The sequence below is a fragment of the Parasteatoda tepidariorum genome, chromosome 4 (assembly GCF_043381705.1).
Source record: "Parasteatoda tepidariorum isolate YZ-2023 chromosome 4, CAS_Ptep_4.0, whole genome shotgun sequence".
Classification (NCBI taxonomy): domain Eukaryota; kingdom Metazoa; phylum Arthropoda; class Arachnida; order Araneae; family Theridiidae; genus Parasteatoda; species Parasteatoda tepidariorum.
Genome location: NC_092207.1, coordinates 71,375,614 through 71,388,064, shown reverse-complemented (window position 1 = coordinate 71,388,064; position 12,451 = coordinate 71,375,614). Strand labels below are relative to the sequence as shown.

At 27.4% G+C, this 12,451-nt stretch overlaps 1 protein-coding gene across 3 annotated transcripts in view; it reads left to right on the top strand.

Annotated features, from left to right (window-relative positions):
• Positions 1-1,868: 1,868 nt before the first annotated feature.
• LOC107446101 (oxysterol-binding protein-related protein 11) overlaps positions 1,869-12,451 on the top strand; it is a 36,926-nt gene continuing 26,343 nt past the window's right edge. Inside the window, exons 1-6 of one of the 3 annotated variants that reach the window (XM_043044992.2) lie at positions 1,869-2,008; positions 4,295-4,326; positions 6,248-6,353; positions 9,266-9,313; positions 11,527-11,608; positions 11,692-11,771. In XM_043044992.2, coding sequence (XP_042900926.1) covers positions 1,898-2,008; positions 4,295-4,326; positions 6,248-6,353; positions 9,266-9,313; positions 11,527-11,608; positions 11,692-11,771 — 459 coding nt within the window. In that variant the 5' untranslated portion in view covers positions 1,869-1,897. Of the gene's footprint in view, positions 2,443-4,294; positions 4,327-6,247; positions 6,354-9,265; positions 9,314-11,526; positions 11,609-11,691; positions 11,772-12,451 lie in introns of all 3 variants that reach the window. The other 2 variants (XM_043044994.2, XM_043044993.2) reach the window with 2 other exon arrangements.

Sequence of the window (12,451 nt, the reverse complement as noted above, 5' to 3'; positions counted from 1 at the left end):
TCGTTATTTATTTGAGTTATAATTTGTTTAATTANAAGCCCTTAAGTAGATCCGCCACTGACTATGTTTGAATCCTATCAATGGCAGGTCGATACGAATTCCGCACCAACCATAGTACTGGCGCAAAATATCCTCAGTAGTAGACAGATCATGAGTTAGACTCCCCTTGCCATCAGGCTAACCGTGTGTGGTTTTCCTCTTCATGCAACGCAAATACGGGTTAGTTCCATCAAAAAAGTCCTGGAAGACAAGTGTCTCCCAATACTTGATCCAGGAGTTCCCTTGTCTTCTGAACTGGGTTCGAAATTACAAGGCTACGGAGTTGAACATTAATAGTTTTAAACACAAAATTGAGTCGGCTGTTCAACGACGGTTATAAATCAAAATTCTTTGCCTAACTGAATGATTTTGACTGCTGTAATTTTTACCGTTCACTATGCAGCATGAATTGCTCTTTAATATAAAAAAATTTTTTTACAAATAGTGCTATTTTTTTTCTTAGAATAATGTATATCTGTTGTTACGATATGTTAGTGAGAATTCTGTTTGCATAAATCACAACTTTTATTTTTTTTGTGTACGTACGTGTATGAGTTCGGATTACAGTCAAATGAGACTGAAATATTTTTTTAAATTCACACATTTTAAAAATAAAGCTTTTCTTCCCTTTGGACAACATCACAAATAATTTTTTTTTTTTTTAAATTTCATAGCAAACACTTTTGTTGCATGAATATAATTTCTTTTTCACTTGGCAAATCAACTGACACCATTTTTTTTATTTCTAAAATTAATTTCAGAGCACTTGATTGGCTCCTGACTATTCAAAACAAATATCTCTAATAATAAGTATTTATATCACTAAATGAGAAAAAATTGTTAGCCACTAATGAAATTCTCTGGGTGTTTTATTTCAAGAGTCTGTATTTATCAGACTTTTTATCAACCTTTTGTTTTATGGCGTTAATTGATTAAGCAAGTGAGGCGTTCATCTATGCCTATTCATTTAAGTATTTGCCTTATTTGAATTTAGTATGTATTTGTTAAAGACCAATAACTATAAAACAAAATTTTTAATAGCAGCATATTTCTCCATATTATCTTTTCATTCGAAACTTCTGATTATTTCAATTTTGTTCTGTTTAGTGTGGGAATGTTTTAAACCAAACCTCTTTATTTCATTTAACATCTGTACTTACCGAGAAAATTAATGCATTAATGAAGAAAGAAATTATATCTGCAAATAACACCTCTTTTTGCGATATTTTCAAATAACCTAAAAAAAAAATTAACTAAACCAATTTCTTTCCGTACAAATATATACAGAAAATCTTAATTATTCTTTCTTATATATCTTTTCTCTTCTTGCTTAGCTTTTAACTTTATTTTGCTTAACCTTTAAAAATTCCAAATTTTTACTGCAAGAAAAAAAATTTTTTTGATAATATCTAAGAATATTCACTAAAGCAGTTAAATAACTAAACTGTTTTGACGTTTACTTCAATAAATAACATCTCTAAAAAAGGTGGGTGAATTTATGAATCTTGAAAAACAAAAGGAAATATCCTCAATACTTACCAGCTATACAAACAGCTCAGGAAATCTTTACTAGGTTTAAACTGTTGAAAAATATATAAACTGCATCTCTTGATTAGTATAACATGCATGCAGTTCGATGTTGAATAATAAAGAAAGAACCACTGTTTCAAAATTTGAAATTAAGCTCAAAATAAAATGTTTCGATACGTTTTTGATAGCTTATTTCCGCAAAGCTTATCTATTAGAATTCTAGTTATTCTTTTAAACGCCGTAAGCAATGCCTGAACTGGTAATCCCTTATTTTAACATTGTATTTCAAGTTTTAATTTGAAAAATGGCAACAATGTAGTCACGTATTATGGCGAATTCGTCAAAAGCAGACGAAAGTATTAATTTATTAATTAACGATGTTCCTGAATTGACTGAAGATGAAAAAGTTACTCTTATGACAGCAATGAAAAAAGCTCAAGTAAAAGAAGAATAAAATAAAAATGTTTATTCTTTAACGATCAACATAATTAAGTCAATTACCTTGTTTCTGTATCAGTGAAATTTTCATTGCATAACTGGGATGGGTTGTTTACATTTTTTATCTTCGATCGTTTGTCATTGATATCTTTTACGTTTTTCCTTTTCAATTAAATCAAATGTTGTTTACCTGTATAATCAGGAACTCCAGGGTCTTCCTATTATCTCCTTATCGGTTTCTTCAATCACCCGCCGATATTTTCCTTGTTATTTTCTTCAACTTTGATGTTAAATTTCTTCCTCTTATTTTCTTACTTAGGTGCAAGCAGATAAAATCAAGTTACATTCACCATGCTTGAAGTAAAAATTATTCTGTCAAACATTTTATTAGAAACGATTATTTAATATCAGTCTACCTCTACTTTCATTAACATGGTAATTCTTGAATATAATCTGAAATTAGATAAGAATTTGTAAACGTAAATTTCAGTCAGCAATCATATATTCTTCCTTTTTTGCAGCAGTTTTTTTATTGCATTTATTTATAATCATCTATTAAATTTTTAAGATTTTGTTCAGCCACAGTTGACATTTTTTTTATTTTTAGATTAAACTAGTTTTTTGGTGTAATATAACTTAAACAAATGTTTCAGCTATAATAAAAAAGTGTAACATCCTCAATTTAGACTGAATTTGTTTTATAAGACATTAAATAAATCTGGTAAAAGTGGATATTTATCTGTATAAGTAATAAATAACTACTGTTTTTAATTAAAAATTTATTTTAAAATAGTTCAAAAAATAATTGTATAAATTTTCTTCTACATTATTATCAATATAACAGTACTGTACAACTAAATTACATACCAAAGTATTAAATCTTTGTAGTAAATAGTTTAATGGTAAAATTTTACTTTAATTACAAAATTTTATTTGTAACAACTAAGCAATGATATACATTTTATTTTGTAACAATGATACGATCAATGTTAGAATCATTTTCCAATTTGTATGATCTTAAAAATAATAAAATAATTTGCGTTTTTGTAACAGCACATTATATTACACAAATCAAAGATTAAATAATAAAGGTCTTATGTTATCTTGATTTCTCTTTTTAAAATTGGAATGATAACTAAAATGAAAAATTATTGTGTATTTTTACCTTTTTATTTATTTTTTTATTCTATTATTTATTTATTTTTTGTCATTTGTAGGGTTTATGCGAGTAAGGCAACAATTGTCGCCAAATGTTCTACAAATGTATCTAAAATCACAAGCATGGGCTACAAATATGTTGCCTTGAAATATGTGTGAAATTTACAAAATAGAACCAATAGTTTTTGGCATTAAATTCCATGCATTGAAAAAATTGCTATACTAATTTTATTGTTCAATTTAATTGGTATGGAATTCTAATGTGTTTCATTCAAATTAATTTAACTAGAAGTGTCTGGTACAAAAATTTTTTAATTAAATCTTTAAATTTCAAATTTACATATTTTGCTATGCTTTACATTCATGTACTGATAGCGTAATTTTTCATCAATAAAATAATTTTTGATCTTTTAGAAATGACTTAATTTAAAATTTTATAATTTTGTATAATTTATTTTTAATACAATATTTTGTTACTTCTTACTTTCTCTGTTTTCGTCATTTATTTGGTCTCAGCTTTTTAATCTCTATGTTGAATCTGTTTACGAATACTAATTTAGCTTTTTTTTTTTCACTTAATTACATTAAATGCTATCATTATAGGGTAAATAACTTACTTGGTTTTTAACTGTTATATATGGCAATTAATAATTTTTGATGTGGTAGCATAACATAAATTATGTAATTATAAGTTTTGAAGAAAAAAATTTTTTCTCAATTTTGTGTACCAAGTTTTTAGACCACTAAATGACTACCTAGGTGATTCTATTGGACCACAAAATTTTTATTACTGGTGTGAACCCTAGTCATTTGACTATATCTCACAAAAAAGTCCTTTACTCAATTATGTAAAATTAGAGTTATTTAGCTCATTGAGACCACTCCATTTCATTTGTTTTCTTAGAGACTATTAAAGAAAGCTAAGCTATCAATATTTTGTTTATTGTTTAATTTAGTTTATTGCTTTATTTTTTAACTGTTAATTAAATTTAAGAAGATATTGTTAAATCTTAAGTTATGAAAGATGATAGTTAATTTGTAGACCCAATTTAATTAATATCTGATGATACCTATCTTATCTATAAAGTCATTGGAAGTTAGTAACATTTGCTTTATTTAATTTTTGCAGGAACTAGATGCTCAAGAAAGAAATAAAATGAGGTAAGTTCTACAAATATGTTAATTATTTAAAACAAAACCAATTTTTTTTTATTAAATTAATAAATTTTAATTTTACAAACTTTTATTTAAATTCTAAGCTACTTTTATGATATAGTTTAAGTTACTTGCCTGCAAGAGTAAAATGTAGTAAATCAAAGTAAATTGTTTTTTAATGCTGTCAGTTACTATTAAAATAAAATAAGTGAAACAAATTTATTACTTTTTTTTCTACTTTTCCGTCATTGTCATCTGATAACATTTTATTTGTGTTTATATTTTTATAATTAATACTTAAGTATTTTGTTAAACAATTTTATCAATTATATATCTGAAATGTTTTCTTCAAATAATAAGGTATAGTAGAATATTCAGTATCTGACTTACTAAGTTTAGAGAATCATTTGTATCTAAACATACCCGAGAAGTTTATATGTAACTTTAAATTACCTACAATTCAATTTCTCATAATCACAATGATGATTGACTATTATTCATGAATACAAATATGTCATCAGTTCAATCCATAAACATAACGTCATTCCTAAGGTTTTTCATATCGCTGTGTAAAATTTGCAAATCATAATTTCTGGGAAGTAGTCTTTTTTAATGTTGTCAACATTATTGTAATATATGTTGGTGTTTTTTTGTTGAGTGCCATAAACATTATATAGACTAAAGCAACATTTTTCATCCCAGTTCAATTGAAAAACTAATAAAATAAAAATATATCAGTGTTTTATCGAGAACCAATTAGGTTGGCAATTTGGACTATTAGTGTAATTTTTATATTTCCTAAATTATGGCATTTGGACATTTTATTTCTGACTACTCTTACATAACTACTCTTTCTATGAAAAATATTTTGAACCTCAATCTAATTAAATATAAATAAAATTTATGTTAATTCTCATATAAATATTACTAGCGGTGGTCCGCAATCTGACAGTTAAGCAACTATGGTCCAGATGTTACTTTGTTTTTCAATACACTCCAGTTTGGATAATGTAAGATAATTAATTGTAGTAATAGGTACTACTGTAAATTCACCTAATAGAAGTTTTACAGTAATAGACTTTGAAGCTTCCTCCCCTCCACACGAAATTCATCTATTTCTGGTAATTTCCCTCACAGTTTAATATTTGTTAACTAATAAAATAACAGAGTGCGTAGCATTTTTAAAAAGTGCAAGGTGCTTATTTTTGATTTACGTTTTTTAAAAGCCTTTAAAGGTGCTTTTTTTACTCGGTGTTTGTAAAAAGTGCTTAATTTTCTCTCTTTCAAAAAGAGATATTTTTTTCTTTGCCGTATTGATTGTTTTAAATTACAAAAAAATTCATTATTTTCACAATTTTCTCTGCAATATTTATCAGAAACTAGTTATATCATCATGATTATATAAAGTTTTTGAAAATGTTATTGAATTTTATTGATTTTATGTATATAAATTAAGTACATTAAATGATAGAAAAAATAATTTTTAGTACTGCACAGATCCTAATTATGATTTTTTTTGGAAAATGATTAAAAATATTTTTTGAATGCTTGAAAAGTACTTAAAAGGTGCTTATTTTTGATTGAAAAACTGGCTACGCATCCTGAATAACTCCCTTCACAATTATTTTAAATTTAACACAAAAATTTGAGACATACCCCTGGTCCTATCACTGTCTGAATATCTTTTTTTATTGTAGAAAATTTGACAATAAGTTATGAAGCCATTTCTTTAATGACACAATAACTAGTGTTTAAAATTTCATATTTCTGGGTTTAAACTTCAAGATTTATAACTTTAAATGCACAAAAAAATTTTTTTTTTTTTTTTTTGTATAGCAAAACCCCTCTTTAGAAATAATATGTATTTAAGTTGTATAATGCAAACCAATAAACTCATGCAGTCATTTCCAAAAATGATTCTTTACAGCCGACCCTTAGAGGGACAACTTTACAAATATACAAATGTTGTAAAAGGATGGCAGTACCGATGGTTTATTCTCATACCTGAAACTGGAATTCTGGAATATTATATGGTAATTATTCCATTTTCTTCTTGATATTTTCACTCATGGGATTTTTGTTTATTTTTATAAATTTAATGTTTACTGTTTTTGAATTTCGCTGCTGCTTTTTCTTTCTTCTTCTTTTTCATCTTATTCTTCTACATGGTTCGTAGTGTTTTTAAAATGTGCTTAAAGGTGCTTATTTCCGCTTTTTGTTTTTTAAAAGCCCTTAAAGGTGCTTTTTTTCAGTAGGTGTTTTTAAAGAGTGCTTAATTTTCCCTTTTTGAAAATCTGATTTTTTTTCTTTACTGTGTTGATTTTCGCCACATATTATGCAAAACGTGCTTTTCACATTGTTCTATTCAACGTTTTCACAATTTATTTAACCACAATCGATTTCGGCCTAACGATCGGTCCATCATTATACATGTTTGATGAAATACTTGCGAGTCTGCACGTGCGTCTACTGAGCTAAGTTCGGGGAGAATGTAGCACTCTCATGTGCAACTGTGCTGCATTTTGCGAGCTATTCTCTATTTCATTGCTCATTTTCCACCCTCTGAAATCAAACCGAAAAATCTATCGATCATGGTGGCTAATATAATCAAGAAAAGAGTTCTTTGTCAGAAACTAGTTGTTTTATCATGATCATGTAAAGTCTTTGAAAATTAGTTTGCATTTTCTTAATGTATATAATTCTTAAAAAGTACTTGATAGGTGCTTATTTTTGTAGAAAAATTTGACTATGCACCCTGTTCTAAAAGACTTGTTGCATTAATTTTTCTCTATTAGTTTCTTATAGGAAAAATTTTTAACTCTTAAACTATTGACCTGAAACCTGACTATGATTAAATTGAGCTCAAGATCTGGAAATGTTTCTTTAATTGAGTCTCCTTAAGCAAAAAATGCAAATTTGTACTTAGTAAAAGCTTAATTTAAAATTGTGATTTTTTGTTTATTTTAAAAATATTATTCAGCATTTAAATAAGATTAGATTACATTTAGGATCTATGCAGGGACTGTGGCAGAGGGGGCTTTATCCCTCTCACATTTTATAAATGAAGACACAGCTCCTTTTAAGATTACAATTTTTCACTCAACATTTGTATTATCAAATTTATAATTAAAAAGAAAAATATATAATTTATTTGTGTCTGAATTCTGAAAAGAAAGGTCTTTATTTCAAGCGAGCTTTAACATTTCTTGAAAACTGCGGTCCTTACTCATCCCCTCCCAAAGAAAATATACGTCCCTATGGATCGTGTTTTCTACACTAGGGAATGCTGCAATCTCCATACCGCCTATACTTCCGAATATTGTTTCCGATGTATTTTAAAGCCATCTGGCTCTCAATGTGATCATTATGTTTTGAGACTCTTGCAAATGTGGTATTTGATTACTTATTACTTGTGTTTACAATGCTAACAATACTTGTATTTACAATGCTAAAGCTGCTAACACTAACCTAAGAGGGTGCACAGTTTGCAGCAAGAACAAACAGTAATAAACAAATGGAAAGAGGCCAAATCAGGACTGCCAAAAAAGTGAATTATTCAAAAGCTTACAACCATGTCACCTTTTTTAACGATATATCTATAAATAACTAAAACAAATTTTCACTTCAAACTGACCAGAATTACTTAATAACATTAATATCTTGTGAAATACTGCAGATCTGAACTCGGAAATTACCTAATTTACTTCTTTTATTGAAAACAAAACTATTGGTTTGAAAATATCGCCTCTCAGAATAAGTTGTAGTAAGCGGTTGCAAACTTTCCATCCGGAACTAGAGCAGGTATTGAGCTTGAGATTGTTACTGTTTACATTTATATTGAAAATACCATCCATTGCTGACTGATGAGAAATTCTTGATTTCAAATGTCACTGCAAACAGAATTTAAAAAAAGCAGTCAAGCAGAATGAAAAAATATATTGTTAAATGATAGATTAATTTACAGGTATTAATTTCTTGTATTAATTTTATTTCAATTTTAAAACAATTGGAATCATGATATTAAAATTACAAGTTTAAATTCTTGATTACCATTTTGTGAGGTTCAGATAATTCGGACCCGATTAATACGGATATATATATATACATACAGGGAGAAAGAGAGAGCCCCCCCCCCACTCTTGAGGTACTTCCGCAGTCACTGGATCTACATGAATAATAATCTGGTGTATTGCAAAATTCTGTCGTAGAAGGTTTCCTGCCCTCATAAAAAAAAATCTGTTAACTAATGAAAAAACACTGCTTAACAGAGAGTGTATTATACAAATTGATTATTAAAAGATTATTTCATTTCAAAATAATATTTCTCAAAATTTGGCCTAGTTCCTATTACTTACTCAAATATTCTTGTTTCCTTGATTTTTTGTAATGACATTTCATAAGTTATTTATTATTTTCACCTCCCACTAATAAAATTATTATTCATTGTATAGTAAAATTAATATGATTTGTTTAGTAAAAAAAGTAATAAAATGAACATGAATGATACGCAGTATTCAAACCAAAAACTTTTAGTACTTGATTGAGATCAAAAAGCTTTAAGACAGATGAAAAATAACAATATTTATTTATAATGTAATAGTAATTAAGTAATGTAATTACATTGAAATTTAATGGTAAATTGATTATTTTAATTTTACAGTTATATTAGTTGTACATGTAAAGTTAAGACAAAAATATTTGAGTTGTAGTAAAGTTTATGTACAGTATTTTGAAATCAGTACATAGTATGAGTGATTCATATTAAAAAAAGCTTTCAGGTCTCTGAGTGCATATGTTGAAATAGCTCAACTAGTTGTAAAAAAAATTATTAAATTGAAATATTTAAAGAGTTTTATATACACTTTTCGCAGTCTAATGATTTTAATTTTTTAACCATAAATTATATAAACTTATTCCGAAACTGATTATATATTTTTTGTTATAGCTTGATGAAGTTAAGAAAAAACGTCCCAGAGGAGCAATATTTTTAGCCGTAAGTAGATTAAAGTGCTTTATTTTATCAAGAGTATGCATAAAACATTAGTTTAAATGTGATCAATAAAAGGTCTAACTAGTCTGAAAGTACTTATTCTTCTTCTTCGGCACTACAGCCTAGAACAGACAAAAACCCTCCCAGTCAGTTTCTGAAATTGCTGTCTATCCAAGGCCACTGTTCTCCAATTTCTGACATCTAACACTCCCAGGTCTCTTTCGACATTGTCCAGCCACCTGGTGGTTGGGTAGCTTCTTTTCTTAGAGCCAGAGGGTTTGCCAAAAGTCAGTTTCCTTGCAGACTTGAGGGCTTCTAATCTTAGAAGTGACAAAGCCATTTTGTGCAATATGCTTTAATGATTTGGACGATGTTGGGCACTTTAGATTTGTTGTAGAGCTCATGGTTGTAAAGTATTCACAATATGTTATTTTTATTCACAGGGCCAAAAATTTTCCTCAAAATTTTTCTTTTAATGATCAGCTGTTTGAAAAGTGTTTATTAATTTAATTTTAAGGTCTTAAAATAATGAATTTTTATAAAATTATTCGTTTTAATTTAAAGTTTTTTTTTTACTAGACTTGATTTATTTTGTCAAATTATTTTGTTTTTTATTCCTTTCTTACCATGTTAGAATGTCTAGCCTTAGTTTAAGAATCATACATTCTAGTATCAGTTAAAAGTGTTTTTATATTTTTCCTTGAATAGCATGTGACTGAACTGTCTAACATTTTGTCAATACTTTATTCATGACATAACTACATCATCAATTTTATGTGATGTTAAAATTTAAAAAATAACAAAAACTCATATAGGGTAAACTAACCAGTGAAGGAGCACTTAAGCTTCGTTTGCCTTTTAAAAATCATATTAATTTCAAAATTCGTTATTTTAGTTAAATGACAGTGTCAGCATATTTGTTACTAATTGCAAATTATGTAAAAAAATTGTAGAGAACTTACATAATATTGTTTTAAAGTTTTGGAGGTTCAAATAACAAGTAGTAAGAAGACCAAGTGAAGGAACAGCTCTTACCAGTGAATGAACACCCAGTAAAGGAACACTTAATTTTGGTTATTTTTTAATGCTCTTTATGAATTTATAAGCCATACAAATATTTAAAAACAAGCCTATTCTTGAAATTATAACATATAAATACTTGGAAAATGTTAACTTTTTTTTGTAATCATGAATTGAAAATTAAAGTGTCAACATATTAACACATACTGTTCATTCACTGGGAAATCTATGCCCAGTAAAGGAACATGCCTGTTCCCTCACTGGTTAGAAGTTGTTTTTCGTATTTTTAACATACTTTTGATGCGGAACATCACTAAAGTTACAAGAAAATTAAAGTTTATCTTTTATTTTCATTAACTTAGAAAAAAAAACCAGTAAAGGAACACTTGTTCCTTCACTGGTTTTTCAGCGTTTGTTGATCCAATGAATAAACACCTCCTTATCTCAGTACTTTATTATGCTATGATACTTAAAAAGAATAAAACCTAACTTCAATGCATGCAATTAATTCCACTTCAAACATATAAATACAAACACTCACCTTATAATTTTTTCAAAGAAACAAGGTGTTGCAGAGATAATAACAAATTCAAAAATTTTTCCAGAGAAGACCAGGTAATCCAAAACATTGCTAGATGACTTCCTATTGTTTGGCAGTAAGGTATTGTTACCAATCAATCTAAAGAAAAACTTCCAAATTCTTATTTTTAATCAATATATATGAAATGTTCCTTCACTGGTTGGCTTACCCTATCATGTAAGTAGCATTTTGTAAGTGAGCTTTGGTTATATCCTTTATTTTCCAGATTTTTTTTTCTTTTTCCCTTTTTTCATTGTTCTGTAATTTTTCCATGTTTTCTCTACATTTTGAACTTATTTATTTACATATATGAAATCAATGCATAAAACTTTCATTTCTTCATTTTCTCCATCGTTTTAGGACACAGTGTTGAATATTAATTTTATTTTTGAAAGTATTACTCCTTAATTCCTACATATACGTTGTTTAGCCCTTAAAAAGAAAGTTTAAAAATTATCTCTCAATGAATGTTAAGGAATATATAAAATCAATTAGAATTTTCAATTTTTATTTCAATGGATTTTTAAAAGTTTCTAGATCTCTGTCAAAGAATAAAACTTTTTTGGAGAGCAGCTCACTGATTTTTCCAAATTACTTTTAACTGTGTCATTTTCAGGGGGCAGTAGTTTCACCTAGTGATGAAGATGGCCAATCTTTTTCTATAAATGCTGCTTGTGGAGAAGTTTATAAATTAAAAGGTATATTTTACTGTTTTATTACATCTATAGAATTTTAGGTTTTTTTTCCCTTAATGAACCGTGTAATTTTTAAATATTTCTAGCGAATGATGCAAAGGAAAGACAATTTTGGGTAAACAGAATAAGAGCTGTCGCTGAACACCAGACCAAAAGTATTGCAGAAGTAAGTTTTAAACTTTATTATCATGTACAAAAAATATTTATTGAAGTTTTAAATGTAAAACTTAAAGCAAGACTTTTTTCAATTGATTTTCTGTAAAAGGTAATTAAAATTCTTAAAACTGTACATGTAAAATATTTTTCTAAATTAATTGAATAGAAAATAATGTATGCCTGGTTTATAATAGTAACACAATTTAATGGAGTCAATTCACATTCAAATGCTTTGCCATTCATCAATTATTTCTTGTTATCAGATTTCAGCCCATTTATTAAAAATAATTACAAAAACTAATCACCTAAATGTTCTGAAAAACATTTTCTTCTGAAATAAATTTCAGAGGCTCGAGTAATTTTCATCACTTTACATATTTGAAATTTCTAATTTTTTCCTTTGTTTCTCGATCATATATTCTGATAGTTTTCTATGCCCACTTTCAGAGTTCATAGTTGTTCTTAGTTTGATTAAAAATATTCTATCCAGCAGTGGCGTACGCAGAATAATTTCAAGGGGGTGTTCATAATTTTCTGAAACTACTAAAAGAAATTCGAGTATGTAATAAAGCACTATTATTTCCCTAATTTAGACAGCTAGACAATTTTGACTTTTTATTTAGACAACATTGTTTAGTTAAATTTTGATTTGATTTTTTAAGTTTAAGAACATAATGTAATATTTTCTGA